At 42.9% G+C, this 23,572-nt stretch overlaps 1 protein-coding gene and 1 long non-coding RNA gene across 5 annotated transcripts; both read left to right on the forward strand.

Annotated features, from left to right (window-relative positions):
* Positions 1-576: 576 nt before the first annotated feature.
* Positions 577-5,992, forward strand: FADD (Fas associated via death domain). Of its 4 annotated transcripts, XR_013956897.1 has the most exons (4): positions 577-1,109; positions 1,603-2,071; positions 2,648-2,736; positions 2,869-5,992. XR_013956897.1 is itself a non-coding variant. In XM_080618528.1 (2 exons), exons 1-2 carry the CDS (start codon positions 809-811, stop codon positions 1,944-1,946), a joined length of 645 nt encoding a protein of 214 aa, XP_080474654.1. In that variant the 5' UTR covers positions 577-808; the 3' UTR covers positions 1,947-5,991. The 4 variants fall into 4 exon arrangements, 1 of the variants encoding a protein (XP_080474654.1); XR_013956895.1 differs by having other exon boundaries at positions 1,603-2,736; XR_013956896.1 differs by having other exon boundaries at positions 2,648-5,992.
* A 223-nt stretch (positions 5,993-6,215) lies between these two features.
* On the forward strand, positions 6,216-21,664 carry LOC308221883. Its single transcript, XR_013956995.1, has 4 exons — positions 6,216-6,795; positions 6,887-6,962; positions 17,402-17,496; positions 21,440-21,664. It is a non-coding gene; the product is annotated as an uncharacterized lncRNA (long non-coding RNA).
* Positions 21,665-23,572: the final 1,908 nt, after the last annotated feature.

Consider the following 23,572-nt stretch of genomic DNA (forward strand, 5'->3'; position numbering starts at 1 on the left):
AAAAACTGCCTTTGGAATACAGCGACTTCAGATTTGCCCTGTTTCCTCCCTTTTAAAGGTCAGGAGTTACTGCATGTCACAACCAATCTTTGTAAGGAACAAAGACCAGGCTGCAGCCCTGCCCTGAGGCCGCTAAGGGGGCAGATGCAGCTTTCTGGGGAGACTCCATGGCGACTGTGCCTCTTTGGGAGCAGAGATCTGCTATGACCTTTCTTGCTCTTCAATGAGCAAATCCTTTCATCCTTATACTGTTCTCCTTTTGTAAAAGTAACCTTTGTAGGTGCAGGTGTTCACAAGAATCCAATAATCCTCCACTAATCGGGGAACCTACAGTTCTCCCAACTTAAGGCTTGGCCAGGTTGAGGTGGCAGGAGCCCGCCCGAGCTCCGCTCTGACACACGGTTTTGTATCCAGCATCACAAAACAAGCCCGTTCGCCTCCCAAGCCTTTTTACGCCCTGTGCTGCCCCCAGACGCAGCTTAACCCTCACTAAGGGCACTCTTACTTTACCACACCCCCGACGCGCGGCCGCCATTTTATGGCGTGCCGGGAACCCGCCGCTGGCGTGACGTCACTTCCGAGAAGAGCAGGCGCGGGCTGAGGGTCGGGTCAGTGTTCCGCCATCGCGGCTCTACCGGCTCCGGGTCGCGTCGGGTCCGATCTCTGCCGGTTCGGTACCGGTCTCGCCGCGCTCTCCGGCCTCCCGGGAATCCGCTGTGTGATAACAGGCACGCGCTTCCTTCCCGGAGGTTGCGGACGGGGTTGGTGCCTCGCCCTTGGTGGTGGTTGCGGTGTAGGCCTAGGCGCGATGGATCCGTTTTTGACACTGCTGCACTCTTTCTGCTCGAGGCTGTCCGAAACTGAGCTCTCTTCCCTCAAGTTCCTCCTGAGGGGGAAGATCGGGAAAAGGAAGCTTGAGGCTGCCCAGAGCTGCGGGGAGCTCTTCAGCATCCTCCTCGAGCAGCAGCTGATCACACGCGACGAGGCGTCGTTGCTTGAAGACTTGCTTAAAACTATTAACAGAGATGACTTGGTCGCAGAACTAAAGCAGTTCGTAAAGGAAGGAGAAGTTAGCGCTTCTGATAATCAACCAGATGTGCATGAAAAACGTAGGTGGATTTATTTGTTTTTAATCCCCCCCCCCCCCCCTCCAGGCAACGCCGTTATATCTGTGTGCGGCCTGTAGCTGTGGGGGTGTTTAGAGACAACACAGAACGCGGCTGCCCTCAGCTGCTGTAGCTGAGCCCACCGCTGAGGGTGCTTCCACTGGTACATGGGAGCGTTTTGTACCCTGGAGATGTACCTTGAGGGCAGCAGATGCTGCAAACGGCTTTCTGGGGAGGAAATGTCTTCCCTTGGTTATCAAATGATCACTTATAATAAGTGATACATACATCATACAATAGTACATTGCAATTCATGCTGTGTACTTGGGATTCCGAGTATATCCAGTGGGTTTCCAGAACTCTGTGTGGCTTTCAGTGTGTGTGATACAGCAAGAGTAGTACGGTTCTGCTAACAAAAACCACCCTCAACCAACTTTTAAACATTGTCTTTTATTTCTCAGTAAATCCATCTCTAAACACATTTCTGCTATTTCAGGTCTTCAGAGTGCAGCTTTTGAAGTCATATGTGAAAATGTTGGGAAAGACTGGAAGATGCTGGTGCGAAAACTGGGCCTTTCTGAAGTGAAAATTGACAGAATAGTGGCAGAGCATCCATTTAACTTGCATGAACAGTTGTTTCAGTCCCTGCGAGCGTGGCAGAAATGGAAGGGAAAAGATGCAAAGGTGGCTGACTTACTGAAAGCCCTTCGGGGCTGCCGTTTGAATTTGGTGGCAGATATAGTTGAACAGAAGCTCTCACAACTGGATGCTGGAACCAGCTTACATCAACATCAAAACAATCCCACATCCCACAAAGAGGATGAGAGAAGTACCAAATGACTTCCAGTCTTCTGAACCAAACTCAGTGTTGGTGGCTCAGTTACTTTTTCTGCTATTAATTTACATGCCTTAATATGTTGATTTGTGGTCAGATGAAGATTAACGTAAAACCAAATAACTTGGAGGTAATGCTTTGTTGTTTTATGCTTCCTTTAAGAGATTTGAGCTTTCACAAGACCTGAACTGTGTTGTGTTGTAGAAATCCTCACACTTTCCTTCTGCCACTCACCTGAAAACAAGATCTGCTTTACTGCTGGTAATTGTCAGATGCATCTGCTCTGAAAATACATCCATGGGACACTTCTGAGGCAGCTGTAGTTAAAATTCCATGGGGAGGTTGATTTTCTTGTGGCCTGTTATAACTGTAGTATGAAAGGGGGAAAGAATAGCTTAGCTCTGTACTGGGTTTTCTCTTTAAGTAGCATAAGATGCTGTCTTCCGTAATTTGTCAAATACATTTGCTCTTTGTAAAAGGATACGAAGGTGACTGTAACCTCTGGCTCCACAGCTGCAGTACGAGGAGAGTAGGAACTATAGTGGTGGCTTTTTATTGGCAGAAAATGGTTGAAAATTAACTAATTGAAATCAAAATGTCTGCATCGAGTGCCTTCCTTCATCCTGAAGGCAGTGTTCTCCTGAAGCTATGAAAGAAACTGTGTGTGTCACAGATCTTTACAGCAGCCTCTTTTTACTGCCGTCAGCGCAAGATTCTTTCCTAGGAATCCTTTCAGAACCTGCATCACAGATGTCTGTATCACAGTCATGTCTGCTGGAAGCTGCAGCCTACCTCGTAAGTATCTGCAGTTATCTGTGCTCATAGTAACAAAACTGTGTACTGTAACAGCCTAGGAAACAAACTGGGTTTAGTGAAGGGGTGTGAAAGCCTCCTGAGAGCAGATACATGATACGGACTTTTCCCTAGTGGTATCCCTGGAAGATCAGCTGCTTTCCACCACAGGCTGTTGTCTTCAGAAGTTACTCCAGATCCAACAGCTCTTCCAAGTCCTCTGCAGTTGTTTAGTTCATTCCTGTGCCTTAATGTCTTTTGGAAGTGGTTGTGAGCAACTCGCAGAGCAAAGAGGGTGTGAATGAGACCAGATTCAGCTTTAATGGGGAACAGACTTCAGAAATGGCCTTCATGCCTAACCCAAGGCTGGAAAAGTTGTACAAGCTTCAAGACCTGCAGGGCTGTAAAGAACTATTCTCTGCGTGAGGGGGGCAAAGTCCTCTGAAATCGTTATGTTTGAATGAGTAGGATTGTTTGTTACTGCAAACATCTTAACCACACAGATACTGGGAGAGAAGAGGCTCCTGTTTTGCTGTGACTTTGTGAGTGCTGTGACTTTGTGAGTGCTGTGACTTTGTGAGTGCTGTGACTTTGTGAGTGCTGTGACTTTGTGAGTGCTGTGACTTTGTGAGTGCTGTGACTTTGTGAGTGCTGTGACTGTGACTTTGAGCCCCTTTCAGTTGTTATACATGGTGCCTTTACTGTGAAGGCCAGGTGTCAGCATGTAACATACCACTGCTCTGTATAAATGCTGTGACATTGATAACTTTCAAGTTCTTGCCTCTGGTTTACACAATGACACCTGAAAACTTGATCACAATTAATGGAAAGTGCTGTAATGTGAACTAACATTTCAGTAAGTTTTTGCCTTAACTGATACTCACAAGTGTTTTTTTAATCATCATATATTAAATCTCAGTGATTGTATCCATGCAAAGAAGCAATGGGTAATACAGAAGTTCCCATTTGTCTGTCTTTTGGGCAGGTATAGACCTCTTAAGTACTTGCTCCAACAGTTGTGTCAGTTGCCAGCTCCAGACTTCCAGTAGGAGATCCAGTGTTGCACTTCAGCTAAATGACCGCCTCAGATGTTTTGGAGGGTTTTATTTAATAGATACAGTCTTCATTCTATAGCATTTAAAGAAAATTATTGCTTCAGCCTTTTTTGCTTTATGCTTCTAAGCAATCTGTGTGAGTGGAGTGGAGTAGAAGTGAAGTTAGCAAGGTAAGTTATGTTTGTGGTGAGACAGCTGTGCAACAGTTCTGAGTTCAGTCTGAGCGGTAACATGTTTTTCTTATCCACTTGTACTAAGTCTTTCGGTTCTCAGAAGATAGATTTATCTGGAATATGAACAGAAGTATCCTGCCTGCTGCATATAACCAAGGTATCTTAAGAATCAGTAGGAATAACTTGTTAGTTGTAGCCCAGTGCTTGTCAGCTGCAAGAAATACTCTGTCTCGTAAGATAAAATCCCTCGTTTCTTTAAGGGTTTGTACACTGTGGATATTCTGCTGTGTATGAAAGCCATGATCTAGACTGCATCAATCCATGCAATACCTCAGGGCCAAGTAAAACTTTTTATTAAGAGATTAAAAACTTAATTATGTGGGGAAAAGATCAAATGGAGTGAATGGAACAAAAACTTTTCATTGGGAGGGAGGGGTAAGGGAAAAGGGTTCAATTTGTAAGGAGATGTGTTGTGATCCAGGGAGTGAGTTTTTATTTTCCAATGAAGCTTTTTGGACTCAAAAGTTATTTTTACAACTTTTAATTCCAAGTTTTCTATTGTATCACTTTGTGCACATTTCATTAAAAAATACTTCCTTAAAACCAAAATAAATTGGACTGATTTATTGTATTATGGGATTGTGGTCTGTTATGAGATCTCTAATTGGGAGAAGGTGAAGGACACTTTTAAAGCAAGGAGTGGTGCTAAATGTGTTATGTTACCAATGTTCTTGGAACATAGGGGAAAAAGAAAAGGCAAAAAAGCTTTGTCATTGAATGTCTCAGAAGTCATAGAATCACAGAAGGTTTGGGTTGGAAGGGACCTTAAGCTCATCCAGTTCCAACCCCCTGCCATGGGCAGGGACACCTCACACTAGACCATGTCACCCAAGGCTCTGGCCTTGAACAGCACCAGGGATGGAGCCCCTAGGGTTTCTTTAGGCAGCCTGTTCCAGTGCTTTGCTACCCAAAAGTGCTAAAAAGGCTGTAGTTTTCCTGGGAGGAGCAGCATTTGAGTCAGTCGCTCTTGGAACTGAAAAGGAAGACAAATCTCTGCCAGCCCTCAGGAGCTTAAAACTGAGTCACAGTGCAGTGTATGCATGGGAGACAGGAGCTCTGTGAGTAAGTGCCTTACGGTTCTTTTCTTCTTTTTCCTCTGCTGAGCGTTCTGTGGTAAGGATGTTGCATTTGGTTTATAATTAATTAAAAACAGTTTATAGCTTATTCTAAACCTGTTCAGGCTTTTAGAGGATGTGTTCAGAAGTTAAAGTGATAGAGGCTTTGGTGTCTTGTGAAGGATATGCTGGCACTGAAGCGATAGCGTGCACTTAAAAGCTTTGAATCTGTGAGATGAGCAACTTAATTACCCGTTTTATCAAATCCTCTATGATACTCTGCAGAAGGATCTGCCTGGGAGGAATTGCTAAACCCTTTTCCTTTTAGTCTCTTGAGAGTCTTGTTTCCTTACAGCCTGGAGAGAAAACAACCATCAAATCATGGTGAGAGTAAAAAGTGGCATCTCCGGAGAATTCACTTTAGGAGGATTGCTTTTCCATGTTGCTTCACAGTCCCCTCCAGTACTTGTTTGCCATTTCCTATGGTTTTTTCAGATACCAATTATAGATACCATATTAAGATTGTCATTACTGAGTTGAAGCCTTGCACAAATTGGGTGTCATGAATATTTTAGATGCAATGCCCTGTTTTCTCCATTCCCCACATGCAGGCAGCTCTGTTTCCTTCAGTCTTTGTTTCAGGCCTACAACAATTGGCTGCTTTCTGAAATCTAACTGCTTCATTTAATTGTCTAAAGCAAAAAGCTCAGTAACACACGCTGCATCTCCAACCTCTGGCACTCGGCATGCTCTCAATTCAGGCGTTTTGGTTGAGTATTTCCCAATGTAAAGGTATTATTCATCACTCTGTCCCTTTATCAAAAGCTGGTTTGTGCTGTTCTCATTCCCTGCACGGATCACCTATAGCCTTAACATGTGTGCCGGCATGGTGTTGTTTTTCCTCTTTTGATTTATTACTTCCTTTCTCTGCCAATGCTCTTATTGCAAGGGTACTCTGGCAGAATCATAGAAACTACTGTTTAAAGCATATACCATAAAAATAGAACTATGGGGGTGAGAGGAGGGGTTGGGGAAGGAGTTGCAAGTAAAGGTTCAAGACCCTTTGAAGGGTCTATCTTTGCCTTCATAAAGCCTGTTGTAGCTGAGGATTACTTAACATGAAGAGGGTGTGTTGCTGATGGGCTCTGGGAATTGCAGGTTTACAGCCAAGGAAGTGTAGTTTTAACTCGGCTGCAGGAAAAGTGCAGATCAAGCTTGTGTGTGCAGTAAACGTGAATGAGTAAATAGGCCTGAGTTTCATCCACAGAGCTATTTCTGCAAGCGTGTCGTTGGGGAGGGCATTACATATTCATTTCTTAAAACAGACTGAAAACAACACAGGTTTGTTCTTGTGAAATCTGATGTAATGCACATGAAAATGCCTTCAGTTGGTGACACTGATGGGGTTTAAATTCAGTAATTCCTGTGATTTGATCAGTGTTGGTCGTTGAAAACTCATTGCTTCCCAAATACGCTGCGTGTGGTGGTGGTGGTGTTGATGCTAACGTAGCCTCCCTTTCTTTCAGCTTGGGGTTTAGTGTGTCAAAGACAAGAGCGATGCTGTGTTTCTGGCAGGTCACAGTACTTCAGTTTCAAAGTAACCAGCTATTGCAGCAAGGTCAAGGGGTTTGTGTGTATTCTCTAAGACTGAAGAGATTGGTGTATAACAAATAACACCTCTGAAAGAGGTTTTGAGGATTACATCTCCAGTGCATTGTGGTAAGTACCTTTGCTAAGGAAAGCAGCTTAATGTCAGCTCATGTCAACTGCTTCGAAAGTTACCAAAATGGCATTTGTATTTTCTTCATAGTGTTCAAGCCTTCAGTCCAGGCTCTTGTGCTGCATGAAGTTACGCAGGGATAAAATGGACCTTTGTCATTAAAGAGGTAAGAACCATCCAAACAGGATCTCCTGTAGTGGGTGTTTTACAGGTGAGCCCAGCTTTATAGAACTCCTATGTAAAGCAGTAATCTTGCAATTAATAATGCTCCCAATTTTTAGAATCATAGAATGGCTTGGGTTGGAAAGGACCTTAAGATCATCCAGTTCCAACCCCCCTGCCACGAGCAGGGACACCTCACACTAAACCATGGCACCCAAGGCTCTGTCCAACCTGGCCTTGAACACTGCCAGGGATGGAGCATTCACAACCTCCCTGGGCAACCCATTCCAGTGCCTCACCACCCTCTCAGTAAAGAATTTCTTCCTTAGATCCAATCTAAACTTCCCCTGTTTCAGTTTGAACCCGTTACCCCTTGTCCTATCACTACAGTCCATCCATGAGGAGTCCATCCCCAGCACCCTTGTAGGCCCCCTTCAGATACTGGAAGCTGCTCTGAGGTCTCCACGCAGCCTTCTCTTCTCCAGGCTGAACAGCCCCAACTTTCTCAGCCTGTCTTCATACAGGAGGTGCTCCAGTCCCTGATCATCCTCGTGGCCTCCTCTGGACTTGTTCCAACAGTTCCATGTCCTTTTGATGTTGAGGACACCAGAACTGCACACAATGCTCCAAGTGAGGTCTCACGAGAGCAGAGTAGAGGGGCAGGATCACCTCCTTGGACCTGCTGGTCACGCTCCTCTTGATGCAGCCCAGGATACAGTTGCTTTCTGGGCTGCGAGCGCACACTGCAGCCGGCTCATGTTCATTTTCTCATCGACCAACACCCCCAAGTCCTTCTCTGCAGGGCTGCTCTGAATCTCTTCTCTGCCCAACCTGTAGCTGTGATGTTTTGTAATGTTTTCTTTTCCATTTCTGAATTCCATTATTCCTGTTGATCCCAGCAGGAGCATTAACTTCTGAGAATGATCTGCAGCATTTAATGAGTGAGCACTTCTTATTGGGGGCTAATTTTAAGGGGGTTTTAACAGCTATTTTGCAAGCGTGCACGCTACCTGTGGCAAACATAAAGGGATGCATGAAGGCTGCATTTCTGTACACAAGTTGGTAAGTGATTTTATATACAGTGCATATATGCTGCATAGTAAAGCAAATGCACCTGATTTTTATATACAGTGAGCATATCATCAGTGAGAAGGGTTTGGTATAAAAGCCACAAAGCTTTTCTTGTTAATGGCAAGACGTGAACAGTGGAGCTAAATGCTTACCTTTGTTTCCCCACCAGTGGTCTCCCTGTGAGGTGCTTCCTGTCACTTCCAGGCATGTTGCTAGATTATGGGGGATAAAAACCTGCAGAGCAGAAGTGAATTAAAAGGGTGCAGCACGTGGCAGGTCTGGGCCCATGGCTGCTGGCATCCACATCCTTGCTTGCTTTTCTTTGTTACGCTCAATGGGAGCAGAATTTAGTCACAGCTTCCCAGCTGTAAATTCCCTATCGTGGGAAACCCTGGATAGCCTGAATTACCCCCAAAGCCATTATTCCCATGGCAACCAGCGTGCTCAGCAGTCCATGGGCATGCGGCTGCAGCACGCTGCCTTCTGGCTATCCCAGCCAGCTGAATATGGGTTGGAAGCTGTTACTAATTGTGAGATTTGCTGCAGTCTCCTGTTGGTGACCACGTCAAAAAACCCAAGCTCGGGGATGTAAAATGAAATGTCCTGACTGAATTCTCTCCTCTCAGTTCCACTGCTCCATTGGGACAGGGCATATGAGAGAGCACAGGGCTAGAGATGAAGATATTTCCTTTCAACTTCTTCCTACCCACCAGTTTAGCACAGGGTGTTTCTATTTCTATATCCACCTTGAAAGGCAAAATTCAGACTTGTGTGTCTAACTGCATGTTTGTGCATGAAGTAGCTAATATATATGCAGATGAATTACAAGTGAGTAGAGCTAAACCCAGTAAAGTACATTTCTAGCTAAGGGCTACTTGCAGCTCTGTTATATACCCCCGAAGTTACTCACTGTGGACCTGCTCGTACAGTTTTCTGTATTCTAGTTTAAGACATAGCCCTCTGATGCTGAAGAACTTTGTGTCTCCTTATGGAATGTGTGATTCTTTAGACTGAAAAGTCAAATTCTGCAGCTGGCTTGTGGCTTTTAAGGGGTATGAAATGTTACCGTATATCTTAGATGACTGCATTTATGAGGCGCTTCAGTCCATGCAGTGTTTTTTCCTTTCATTTCCTGGAACTCCACAGTTGCCAGTACTCCAGCCTTGACTCACTGCAAACCTCTATTCACGTGACTAAATGAATGAATTAGAACTTAAACCCCTTAGTTTCATGTTAGACCAACGTAATCAAACAGTAACGTGAGTGAGTACCTTAATGTGAGCAAGAGACACCCACAAACCATGAACTTGATTGTAAAAGTAATTCTGCGGGTGGGACCCTCATTTTCCACCCTGCATTTGGTACATGAATATAATGCTGGGGAAGGAAGGTGTCCAAGCCACAATATAGTGCTGGGGAAGGAAGGTGTCCAAGCCACTCCAGTGCTTAGCCAAGATCCCAAACAGTCCGTGAGCTCCTCAGCATACATAATTCATCCTTGTGCTCCCTACAGCCTCTTACAGCCTCTTTAGTTACAGTGGGTAACTAAAACCAGCTGGAGTGTGGCATAGGATACTGTGATCATGACTTTCTCCCTGGAAAAAGGAGATCCTCCTTTCTCCTCATCTTGCTTTAAGTGGGAATGGACACAGGAATCCTCATCAGAGTGAGAAATCCTCAGCCCTGGAAATTCCTGGCTCTTCAGTAATCATTGCCACTGGATAAGCTACTGAGCAGTGTGAAAGGACCAGATCATTTCACAGCTTGACAGCCAAAGACAGATCTCACCCATCTTTACTTCTGTGAATGAAGCATTGCAGAATTGCCTAGACCACACTCTCGGACTAGATACCAGCATGAATCCATTTGGAGTACTTGATTTCATTATCAATCAACACCTTTGAAAAGCGTCCTGAGTTTCCTTTCACACATCATGTAACACCAATGCTTATGCATTTCCTAGGTTAGTATTCCTGCTGGTTTGTGGAGTACTGTTGTTCAGGATACTTGCATTTAGTTTGAACTGATTTTTTTCACAGTGACCACTTTAATAATGGCTGATTCAAGTATGGTTCTGAGCAACCTGATCTAGTTGAAGATGTCCCTGCTTATTGCAGGGGGCTGGAACTAGATGAGCTTTGGAGGTCCCTTCCAACCTAAACTAGTCTATGATTCTATGGTTGTGCCATGTCTTCTGCCAGAAGAGGCCTCATCAGCAAGGTCTGATGTCTGTTGTTCAGGCCTATTTGTTTTGTGAGGTCTGAGAGATTCCCACAGGCTAATTCAGAGGAATTGGAGGAAGGATTGTGGAGAAATTAGATCACAGTTTCTTTTACTTAAATGATACCTGAAGTGCCCCATAGGCTTCTCACATTTTCTCCTTTAAAAGGTTGCTTTTATCCCATATCTCCCTCCTGCAAGCGTATCCCCAGACACATCATTAAGCGTGGAATTATTATAACACACAAGCCTGAGGGAGAGCAAACACTTGTTTCCTTGGTGGCTTGTAGAGGGGTTGGACATTTCTCGTATCATCCGTAGTTACTCAGACAGCCTGTTCCTGTGGTTTTTAATGTATTCAGCAACCTCAGCTAGGGAAAACTGGGCACGGATGGAATTGCCACGGTACCTGTAAGCAAGTCAGGGAACATCCTGCTTTTCACACGTTATCATGTCAAATGTTACAGCAGCAGTGGCAGCTTCCTGTTTTTTCCACACAAAGAGAAGTAATGGGGAGCTGCTGGGCAAAGGATGCTGCCAGCTTCTTTTGGTCTTGTATTTTGATACTACAAAGGTGGCATTATTAAAGCCAGACAAAAAAACCCAACCAAACTGAACCCTATGAGCTGAAAAACCCTTCCTCTGCACTCGTAACCTTGCTAAGAACTACCTGCTGTCCATATACGCAGGCTTTTCTGCAGCAGTTTGCCTGCAAACTGACACACGTAAGAGATGCTATCTCTATAAGCACTTATGGGATATATTATTCTATATTATTATTTATATATATAATATAAATATAATATTTATATATATTATATATATCAATATATATTATATATAATATATATAATATAATATAATAATAAAAATAATAATAAATAATAAATATATATAATAAAAATATAATATAATAAAATATAATAAAATATATATAATAATAAATAATATAAATATAATAATATAATAATATAATATAATATATATTATATATTATATATAATATATATATTATATTATATATATCAATATATAATGAATATATTTATTATATAAATATAAAAATATATAAATATATTTATAAATATATAAATATAAATATATAAATATTATATAATAAATATAATAATATATATTATTATTCTATATTATATATAGAGATTATATCTCTATAAGCACTTATATGGGAGTCAAGAACCTTCCCCATTGCTACTGAGCATCCTGACTTACCTGCAGAATGTATGATAAAACAACCCAATCCAGCAACACACTGGATTTGGTACCTAAAACTTTAATTGTCCCTGCAGATTCTGGCTAGCATAAAATCTGATGATTCTGTTTACAGCACAAATCTGGTACTGCAGAATTTACTTGCATTGTATCACTTACACTGAATGTTCCCCTTAGAAGCTGAATATCCATGGACATGTAGCAGAGAAATGCTGAATCCTTATGCAAGGAACACTGCTGTTGCACATCCCTTAACAGTATATTGGACTCAAACTTGTGCCATGTTATTTTGGTGAAAGGAAACTGCAAAGTTTATTACAGGAGAGAAAGTCAGTGCTGGACACAAAAATGATGTGCCTCCCAAACTGTGTATGGGTATATACACATCTGTATGTGTGTGTATAAATACACACACCCTTAAGTAAAGTTATTTGGTATAATGTGGAAAACAAGACTTTCCTGACAGGGCTATTTCTCAATGCTGCCTCTCAAATGTATGTCTATCACTTATAAACTCTATGCTCTCTCTGTAAAGAAATACGTCTCTCTGACAATCCCCAGGAGCAGTGAAACAACAGTGGTGTATTTCTGGGCCAACACTAAACATGAAGTACAAAGTCAGGGCCAGCTGCTGCCTCTTCAAGACCAGGCAGAGTAAAAGTGATTTTAAGCCATTGTTTTAGTCTTGCAGATTTAAGTGCAAGAATTGGCTTAATTCCTGGGATATATTAGAGCAGTCATCCGTTATTATAATGCTCAGCATTTTCCTTCAATCTAGTATTTCGGGTTAATATGAAATCTGTGCTGCTGACATTAACCCTCTGTTCTTTTCCCTGTTCTTCTGCTCTTGCAAAAGCTGTAGACAACAAAGAAATTATTTAAGAGTGCAGTTTAGAAACAGTATGCCCAACCAAGTGAATAGAAGAATCCTTCCTTCTTGTTCTGCATATACTTTAACAGTGCCCCTAAATGATTACTGCAGAACACAGGTGAGTCCCTGCCATTTCAGTTTTTGGCTACACAGGTAAAAAGTACAAAGAATGAGTTAGTACCAAGTTCCTGAATAGCTTTTATGGCAACAATTCATGAGACTGAATCTGCCAAATTAACCTAATCTTGGCTAGATTTAAGGGCATGGAAATGTTGGAACAAGTCCAGAGGAGGGCCATGAGGATGATCAGGGGACTGGAGCACCTCCTGTATGGAGACAGGCTGAGAAAGTTGGGGCTGTTCAGCCTGGAGAAGAGAAGGCTGCATGGAGACCTCAGAGCAGCTTCCAGTATCTGAAGGGGGCCTACAAGGGTGCTGGGGAGGGACTCTTCATCAGGGACTGTAGTGACAGGACAAGGGGTAACGGGTTCAAACTGAAACAGGGGAAGTTTAGATTGGATATAAGGAAGAAATTTTTTACTGTGAGGGTGGTGAGGCACTGGAATGGGTTGCCCAGGGAGGCTGTGAATGCTCCATCCTTGGTGGTGTTCAAGGCCAGGTTGGACAGAGCCTTGGGTGCCATGGTTTAGTGTGAGGTGTCCCTGCCCATGGCAGGGGGTTGGAACTGGATGATCTTAAGGTCCTTTCCAACCCTAACTATTCTATGATTCTGTAATATTTCACATCAGTGTATGAAGAACTAATGATTCTTGGAGGTTTTTGGCACTGGTATTTACAATTGTTTAAGCGGCAAAGGGAAGTTATAAGTTTATTTGGATTTGTGAGAGGATCTGACCTGTATTTGGAGTACTGATTGACTGTATGTAAAGGGAAAAGTGACCAGTGTTCCTCTAGCTCTTTGTGCAAAAGCTTAAACATATCGTGGCAGCTTACCTTAAGGCCTAAGCTAGAGCCTGTTTGTGAGTCAATATTTATGTTGAGTCACTCTTTTGAATGTGAATTACAATGCAAACAGATGGTATGGTCAAATGGTCTTTAAGGTGAACTGTGTGCAGGAGAACAAGGAATTTAGCTTTGAAATAAAGCATTTGCCCTGCTCGCTATGGCACAAATGAACAATGAACAAGTATCTGAAGGGGGCCTACAAGGATGCTGGGGAGGGACTCTTCATCAGGGACTGTAGTGACAGGACAAGGGGTAACGGGTTCAAACTGAAACAGAGGAAGTTTAGATTGGATCTAAGGAAGAAATTCTTTACTGTGAGGGTGGTGAGGCACTGGAATGGGTTGCCCAGGGAAGTTGTGAATGCTCCATCCCTGGCAGTGTTCAAGGCCAGCTTGGACAGAGCCTTGAGTGCCATGGTTTAGTGTGAGGTGTCCCTGCCCACGGCAGGGGGGTTGGAAATGGATGATCTTAAAGTCCTTTCTAACCCAAACCATTCTATGATTGTATGAATGTCAGGTTGGCTTTTGTTTTTCTGTTACTCCCCTTTATATCGTACAGGCAGTTTTCAGCCATTTCCTAAATGTTTTTTTGTTATTCTTACTTCATTTAAGGATTAATGTAAGACATCAACAAGGCTTCTTCAGCTTTTGCCCACCTGCCTAGAAATACTGGTTTCTTAACCAAGAGCAGGAAGAGGTCTGCCTTCCATACCTTTTTCTCTTGTGTTTTCCTCTTGCAAGCTACATGCCATCAAATCTCACTTCCAGCAGCTAGATTGTAAATGACTCTTTTCTTACTAACTGCTAGCACTAATTAATTGTAATTTGATGAAAGCTACGTCAATACCTCCATACAGAGGAGCAAAGAATTCAGGCAAACAGGAAAAGGCAAAAAGAACACTCGAGTGACTAAGAGTATTATTGGGCACAATACAGGGACTAATCTTTTGTTGGTTGCTGAGTCAAAGACTGTATGTGCAGACCTCCTGTAAGATGCCTGAATTCAGAGGAGTGACCCACAGGGTTTGGTTAAGAAGCACAACCTGCATATGTGAAGTCTGACTCCAGTTACAGGAGGCAAAAACTGTGGTGTTCATGCTCGTAGATGTCCATATTGATGGGGTGCGAGGTGGGAGTCTGTTTTCACTGTTCTCCCTGCTATCAGCACCAGTGTGTCCTCAGGATGCTGCTCTGCCACGAGGTGTACACACCACTGTGGTGTGGGTACCACTGTACACGCAAATCCAAGCCTCCTCTGGGACTGGGCACCTTTGTCTTTGGGGCAGACAGAAAGCCACGTTATGCCAGTATCAAACAAGGGGTTAATATAATTACTTAGGGCAGCAGTAGCTTCAGTTCCAATGCAAGTACTGCTCAGTAATAGCTCCCTCAAGCTATCATATGTGATGATTAATAACGCTGATGGAGGAGATTTTGCTGAAGTACTTTGCCTTTATAGTAGGGAGGAGAATTACTGGTATTTAGACTATGTGTACTGATTGCACTGGATCCCCATAACTTCTAATTCCAAGGGCTACAGAAAGCATTCTTCAGTTTTTAAACCCTTTCCATGCTCCTTCCTTTTACAGAGGAGATGGCTGTATAGGGGTAAGGTAAATTTGGCTGCTGATAGCAAGCCAAGGAGGGAGGCAAGGCCTCATTGTGGTTTTATTCATTGCTTAAAAGGATGCTTCAACAAGGACTCAGGCACCCTTAACACACACCTCTCATCACCAGGATTTCTTAGCAGCACTTGAATTAGTTTCCGACAGGAGCCCTGAAACTGCCTTTCTTTAAGGGAAGTGTGAATCCCTTAATGTGGTAGGGATAACCTGTGCAAGCAGCGTGGTGCAGAGGCAGCCACTGCTCCCATTGACATTTCAGAAGATGCTGCTGGTATCCTGCCTTCTCCACTGTGGGTTCTCCTTCCTGCTGCTCCATGCTCGAGTTTATGGATTTGTAGGGAATTCTGCTCAAAGTCATGATGTTAATTCAAAAGATAAGGATGTGACCACGTGCAGCTTTACCTTTCATGTATTCGTTAGTTAAACATCAGAGCAGTGAACACTTCCTGGCACAGGGACCACTGAGGGTAAGGACAAACCAAAACAGAAGCAAGTGGGGAACGAATTTACTAGCAAAGATGCTGTTATAATTCTGCCAAAGAGAAGAAGCACTTATTATATTTCCATTATTTTCCTTAATACTTGTTTCAGGTTGACTTGAGCACTGGTCCTAAAAGGTCTTGAGCTTTTTCCCTCTGGCAAAAGTAAAGCTGCTTTTCCTAAAGTATTGTCTGTGTTCCCTGAAGGGTCTTTTCTGACTGATTGCTTTTAAATGTCACTCTGCTGCTTAAGGCTGCTGGTAGGTGGTCTGAGCTGAATGTTTACTATGATATGGTTTATACCGATACTTATTTTCCATGTCACATCCTGACCCGGTAACCTCCTTCTTCTCAAAATGCCGAAGGTGGAATTCGGTTTTCAATGACTTAGTTGCCTGGGCAGGATTGCTATTCGTCAGAACAGGGAAATAATATTGGGAAATGCACTTTCTGTGATAGAATCATAGAATCATATGAATCATAGAATAGTTAGGGTTGGAAAGGACCTTAAGATCATCCAGTTCCAGCTCCCCTGCCATGGGCAGGGACACCTCACACTAAACCATGGCACCCAAGGCTCTGTCCAAGCTGGCCTTGAACACTGCCAGGGATGGAGCATTCACAACCTCCCTGGGCAACCCATTCCAGTGCCTCACCACCCTCACAGTAAAGAATTTCTTCCTTAGATCCAATCTAAACTTCCCCTGTTTCAGTTTGAACCCATTCCACCTTGTCTTATCACTACAGCCCCTAATGAAAAGTCCCTCCCCAGCATCCTTGTAGCCCCCTTTCAGATACTGGAAGGCTGCTCTGAGGTCTCCACGCAGCCTTCTCTTCTCCAGGCTGAACAGCCCCAGCTTTCTCAGCCTGTCTCCATACAGGAGGTGCTCCAGTCCCCTGATCATCTTCGTGGCCTCCTCTGGACTTGTTCCAACAGTTCCATGTCCTTTTGATGTTGAGGACACCAGAACTGCACACAATGCTCCAAGTGAGGTCTCCCGAGAGCAGAGTAGAGGGGCAGGATCACCTCCTTCGACCTTGATAGCTGGTTAATACACCGTATCTATAGGCAGATAATTTCATCTGAGCTCTAGGATAACCTTGAAACTGGGGATGTTTTTGCAGAGCACACTGCTGCCATTGCAGATTTCCATTGTTTTTAGAACTTATCTGTTGCAGTTTTCTTTATGACTTCATTATGAGGCCGGTGCTGGTTTTTATTCACCAGCTTGGCCAATTCACTTTAGCAAATTCATATTTATAGTAAATACTGTGAAGACTGTTGGCAGTTCTGAAAGGGTGAAAAGAAGCATTTGACTCATGTCCATAAAGGAGTGATTCACCAAAAGCCTTATTTACATTTTCATTTGCCTATAAGCAGAAGCTGGTTGCAGAGAAAAAACATTTTCCTTGTTTATACACATACAATTATACATATACAATTGTTTATACATATATAATTTGGGACTAATACCTTACCAACAGTATCTTCACAAGCACAGGTTAATATTTCAGTTCAGATGCATCTGAATGATGAAGACAGTGATTGCGGCATTCAGTTTCATGCAGGCAATGTGAATGTAATGAAAAGTATGTTATCACTTGAAATCTCTTCAGTGGAGGATTAAAAATAGGCTTAAGTGCTATTTGAGATTTCTTTATATTTTTAAATGCTTTTATCTACTTTACTACAGTAGGCAGGACTAATAATAGAGGATCCTGAGTATGCAGAAATCATGTACTCAGTGGACTCATGTACAGTCCACTTTGCTTAGTGTCTACTCCAAAGCCACTTGAAACAGTAGGAACCTCTGCATAGCAGACAAAGTGAAACTATTTTTTCCCTTCAATCTCTGATTTATAGGAACAGAAGTGTTACTTTCCATTCAAATCCCTTTTCCTCTAATCAGGCTATTTAGCAAGTTCATTGCATATATTACTAAAATAATACTATCTTTTAATTTTATGTTTTTCTCTTAACAGATCCCAAAGTATTCGGAAGCTGAAGCCTCAGTTTTGAAGTGATCTGTGTCAGACACCAACTCCTGTTCTCTCTTGGGCTCTTGCAAAGTAAACAGGTGAAAGGCTCAGTGTCTATAGAGCTCACTCTGGGATCAGTGCATGTGTATAAAGGTGGTTTGGAATACAAATGACATAATTCTTTTTCTTGCTAATTGATATTTTGCATGTACTGAGATATTGCCATGGCTCTGAAGCTTTAGGATCCAGTCTTGCAAATCTTACTGTGAGGGTGCTGAGGTGTTGGCACAGGGTGCCCAGAGAAGCTGTGGCTGCCCCATCCCTGGCAGTGCTCAAGGCCAGGTTGGACACAGGGGCTTGGAGCAACCTGCTCTAGTGGAAGGTGTCCCTGCCCGTGGCAGGGGTTGGAGCTGGATGAGCTTTAAGGTCTTTTCCAACCCAAACAATTCCAGGATTCTATGAAATGCAATAACTGAATTCCAGACCAGTTAAAAATAACAATACTGGCAAACCTTGGGCTGCTAAATCCGAAGCAATGAGGTTGGTAACAGCACTGCTTATTTTTATGGACAGTCACATTCATTTTACTTGTTGCCTACAAACAAGCTGTGCTCTTTCTTGCACGTATCCAGCTTCCCAGCCCAGATTCATCTCAGGCTGGTTTAGACATCTAACTGTGGCTCCCACAGCAGGAGTCCAGCTGCCCCAGGCTCCCTCTGTAGTCAATGACAAGAGACAAGCATCTTGAGCGGGTGATTCATGGACCACACCAAAGATCTGAATCATTCCCATGGAGTGGCTCTCTTGCTCCACTGATTACGGAGGCAAAAGAGGGTAAATAGGTTCATGATGTAGGTGGTCAGCCAGGTGGAATGTATCCAAACCTGTTTTAGTTAGTCAGGAGATGCATTATCACAGCTGGTTCTGAGTTCTTGACTCCAGACAGTTTCTCCTTCCAATATTATTCACAACTGTGTCACATGAATCTGGCCTTTCCTAAAAGTATTCTTCTTAATGAGAACGTGTAGCTAAATAACATGCAACCCTATTGCCCTGATCTTAAAACTCAATGCACTTTTAGGTAGATATTTCATTAAAGTTCCAAAACCTATTTAAAGATGTGCTGAAATCGGTACATTCACTTACTACAGACTACATTTACATTAGATATTAGGGGCATATTTCACTCCAGATTGAAACAGATGATACTTTGCTATAGAAATCTGTCTAGCTCAAGGGGATTTCTGCTGCTGTAAATCCATACAAAAAAAGACAACAGCTGCAATAACTCTGAACTGCAATTGCACAACTGAAGCTGCAATCCTTTTCGAATTCAGTGGGTTTGTACTTGAGTGGGCATATGTGATTTTGGCTGCAGGAATAGCAGCTAAATTTGGAAAAGATTTATGGTCTTGACATACATATGATTCCCATCAAAAGAAATTGTCTAAGGTCATCCGGGCTCTTAAATAGTTTGCTGCATGTCTCCAGTTTCTTTTGTGGAGACTTTTCTCCCTATCAGATGCAGTAAATTGCACTCAAAACCCTCTGAAATTTCAGAGCAGCCAATTCTGATTTGATTTACACTTGCCTCAATCCAATGCAGCTCCATGTGGACCCATGTTATATAAATGTCCATGTCAAGAACTGTGTCAAGGCATGGTTTCTAGACATCATGGCTTCTGTTGCCGAAGGGCTGACACATTTACTAGTGCATTTATCTTTATACATGGGCATAACCATTAATTACCTCTGTCGTCTTCTCTATAGGCCACCTTCCAGTCTCTTCCCCTCTCATTCCTTCTCCCCCAGGCAAAGCATCTCTTCTGTCTAGCAACCTCTGGAGACATTTGTTACAGTAACAGAATAGTCCAGGTCAAATCTATCTACTGACAAAAGAATAATCAATGCTGTTGGCAAAAATCCTGTTCTTTCATCTATTCATTTTGGTATAAAATGCCTGAAATGTGTTCAAAACACATTCTGCTGCTAAGTCATTAAGTCTAAAGGACAAGGAGTAAATAAGGTACTGTCGGCTCGACTCAGAAGGAAAACCATGTAGGCGATCTCGGACTATTTTCAGCAGAGGTTTTGTGCTGGCGTAGGGTGGCTTAGAGGCTCACAAAGGAAATTTCAGTGCAAATGAACTATAAATCACTCTGTGGGCAGAGAAAGCAGCAGATGCAACCCCACGCCGCTGCAAAGGGAACGGAGGAGTGCTTTGCTCCTTCACCCTCTGGTGAGGAGCTCTTCCTCATGGTGGCTGCAGGTGTTTGTCCTCAGAGGAGGACAGGGAAGGCAGCTCGGCACGGCCGGAGCATGACACCTCCCTGGCAGGAAGGGGCTTGCTGTTTTGCTGAGCTTGGATAAACATTAGGATCTAATTTATCATGTGACAGGAAAGGAAAGCACTGCTTTCCCCCCCTCCTCCCTGTTTTAAGAGCTTTTGTTTGAATTTCATCACAAGGTTTTGAGGTGCAAAGAGTGGAGAGATTTAACCTGGGTCTCTGAACTGATTACTTTGCCATCAGCTGGTATGGAGTACGGCTCCTTCTGGACATGTCTCAAATGTTGTGTTTCCCTAAATGACATGGACAGGGAGCCAGACCTCATGCTGAACTCGCAAAAGCAACATCATACCCATGTAGTTAGAAAGCTCTGAGCTGCTACTGCTCTGCATCCCATGCAGTACATCTCAGTATATCATGCCCAGGAGATAAAAGAAAGGAAACATTTTTCCTGTACTTTAATAAACAGTACAGGAAAACATTTTTCCTGTGCTTTAGTTTTCCTGTACTACAAAGTAAATAGGAATCAGAAATATGTTGGTATTCCAGCATTTGCAGAACCTGGCAGTTCTCCTGACTTGATTATTTCATGTGTAATTACGTGCAACACAGAGCATTATGCAAAGATCTGGTTATTCAGACATGTTTATAGCATTTGAAGTCCTGACCCTAGGCCGATCTGCTCTGGACTATGGAAGACTACGAACAGGGATAACAGTATGGCTTCAAAATCAAACCTCTCAGCTGTTTTTGAGGTGCTTTAGAAATTCTGCTGTATCCACAGTCTGGGCTTCGAGTGCAGCATCTACAAAGCAAGGTGTTTAATGAAGGTATTTCCAGTATGTCATGTGGGAGGCATATTCCTTAGCTAGGATATTCTGGATTCAAGTTCCCTCCTGGACTAAGCCATCCTTCTGGACATGAGTGAGTACTTAGCTCTTTATACTCGAGGAGACAGTGCCTCCCTTTTATATAGCAGACATTTATATGCCATGGGAACCCACCTGAGGCTGAAACCCATTTCTGAAGAAAGTGCTTAACCACTTACATTTCCATCTCTCCTCTGAAACTTGTGCAGAGAGTGATACATGATTTGAAGGTGACAAAGATAAAGGTGACAACTCCTTGAGGCTGAGGAGGGTCTAGAGCTAAAACCTCCTGCCTCTCAGATGGGAAGTCCAACCACAGCTGTGAAGAGCTGAGAGAAGTGAATGTGAGAGTGTTGGTGCCTTGTTAACAAAGTAGTTGAAGTGAAGATTAGTATATGGAGTTCATTCATATTCACTCTCCATTTTGGAATTGTGTGGTAGGTTCTTTGCTTTCATAGTGAAGCGTGATTATAGTTGGTAGCTGGTATTTGGTTTTAACTATTTAAAGACAAAACAAACCTTAGTTTCCAAAGAAACTACACTTTCTCTCCATTTGGGATGAACTGGAAGGACATCTTTCAGTATCTAGGTGAATACTAAGGTTCACTTATTGATGTATTCCACATAACCTGGCTCTGAGATCCATGAATCAGAGTGGTTGTGTTATGGTGTCAAATCTGATAGAGATTATCAACTCTGTGCCTTTGCGGTGTTCAGCCTTTTGCCCTTGCACTCACAAAGTCTCCATTTGACTCATGTTAAATGTAAATAAAATCAGGCCAGATTCTTTCTACTACCATTATTAGTTTTCACTTTTTATGTGGGATGAATTGAAATGAAATTGTGTTTGTTCATGCAGCTGTAAATTACACTTTATTTTTCAGCCCTGTTCTGTTCTTGCTTGAACGTGTTATTTTGAAGATGCTGCCTTGACAGCTCCTTAAGCTGAAGCCCTCGTCATCCACGGTGGTACAGCAAAAGTAATGAAGATGAAAGGTGAGGATTTTGCCTTTCCTGCATGCACTGTCCACCTGGGTTTGGACCTTCCTCAACTTGCAACATCAGTTAGGCAAAGCCAGGTCAAACAGTTCAAGTACATCTGAACTCGTGACTAGCTAAGGATAAGGACAAAATGAGCACTGTATTATGAGTAAAGGTATCTGATGACTCCACTGCCCTCACCACCACAGCTGACACACCTGAGGAATGTATTTGCAGGGAACAAAAATTGGAACCTCAGCTTAGGAAGGGGAAGGGCACAACCTGTAAGGTCTGCAGGCAGAGTTAGTGCTTGGCAGTGGTCCTGCCACAGGGAAAACCCCAGCACTGGGAACCAGTTGCCTACGCAGGCTCTCATAATCAAATCTCTGCCCTACGCTGAAACTGTTCGTTGCTTGTTAAGGAGTGGTAACAAGGCAATTCCCTTGAACTCTTGAAAATAAGGGCGGTGAGGCACTGGAATGGGTTGCCCAGGGAAGTTGTGAATGCTCCATCCCTGGCGGTGTTCAAGGCCAGGTTGGACAGAGCCTTGGGTGCCATGGTTTAGTGTGAGGTGTCCCTGCTCGTGGCAGGGGGGTTGGAACTGGATGATCTTAAGGCCCTTTCTGACCCAAACCATTCTATGATTCTATGATTCTAAAAATCAGCATTTCTTCACATACCTTTACCAGTTTGTAAAAGATGTTTTACCTCCTCTCAGAATTAACATGTAACACTCTTCTTTGCTTCAAACATATTTTTTGTGCAAGTATAAGCATGAAATCTAGAACTGTATAAACTGCACCTACAGTAGATCAGTGGATGTAATGTCCGAAATGGATGTTCTGTCACTGCAGGTGTGAAGACTACTCTGCCTGCAGGGCTTTATTTGAAGAGCTGGTGTCTAGACTGTTATTAACTAACAATTTCACAGTGAAATCAGTAATTCTCAATATTGAGGGCTTTCTGCTAAAAAATAAGCAGGCTGTCACTTTGGTATTAGACTTGCAGCATAAGTGAGACCAAAATGAAGATAGGGCAAAAAAACTTTCATATTTCAAAAAGTTAATCTGTATTTTTTTAAATAATGAGCAAGAGGAATTTCTTTGGTTGTTTTGAAATGTTTTCAAAAGCTGTGAATGCTCCATCCCTGGCAGTGTTCAAGGCCAGGTTGGACAGAGCCTTGGGTGCCATGGTTTAGTGTGAGGTGTCCCTGCCCACGGCAGGAGGCTGGAACTGGATGATCTTAAGGCCCTTTCCGACCCAAACCATTCTATGATTCTAAAAATCAGCATTTCTTCACATACCTTTACCAGTTTGTAAAAAGTCTCACTTTACTCGGCTGGTATCAAATTGACTTCTATTTTTTATTACCCTCCTGAATATTGCATTATAGAGGAAGGAAAGGATAATCTGATAATAGCATTGGGTTATACTGAGACTATGTGACAACACAGCTTAATTCATAATGTTGGGAGGTTTCCTCAGGAAGAGCAAAATTGATTTGGGCATTTTTTTTGCTACTCTTTTTGTATTGCAAAGTCAGATCTCAGCATTTCTACAGTTACACTTCAATGGTGTATTTATCACTCAGCATTAAATCTGTGCTAACCAGAACTCATGACCGGAATGTGCCTTGTAATATTTGGTTTTTTCCAACGTCATATGATCACATCAAAAACGTCAAGAGGAGAATAAAAACTAGATTTAGACCTCATAACTTAAACATGTGGCCTGAATTCACCTGAAAGGTTCAAACACCAAAGGGAAAGAGCACAGTGTAGTAACTTTGCAACTGTAAAGATTCGTGTGTTTGGGGAAGGAAGCGTGACTCATAATGACCCTTTCTAACCAGCCCTGGGTGTTGAGATGTTGTGTTTACAAACTGAGTGTCCCATAATTCAGTCACAAATCAGCACAACCTCTCCAATGCAGGGACTGCTGCTTCTTGGCATGATGTGCCTCTGCCTGGGTAAGTGGCCCTTGATGCTTTGCAGAGCTTTCCACTATAAAAGCAAGCATAGGGTTCAAAATGCAAA

This window comes from Psittacula echo (genome assembly GCF_963264785.1).
Source record: "Psittacula echo genome assembly, chromosome: 5".
NCBI classification, from domain to species: domain Eukaryota; kingdom Metazoa; phylum Chordata; class Aves; order Psittaciformes; family Psittacidae; genus Psittacula; species Psittacula echo.

What these genes read in the sequence shown, in the direction of transcription:
- FADD (XM_080618528.1), top strand. Translation starts at nt 809, where the DNA reads ATGGATCCGTTTTTGACACTGCTGCACTCTTTCTGCTCGAGGCTGTCC. An exon ending in ACCAGATGTGCATGAAAAAC is followed by an intron (nt 1,110 to 1,602) that starts GTAGGTGGATTT and finishes CTGCTATTTCAG; the next exon opens with GTCTTCAGAGTGCAGCTTTT.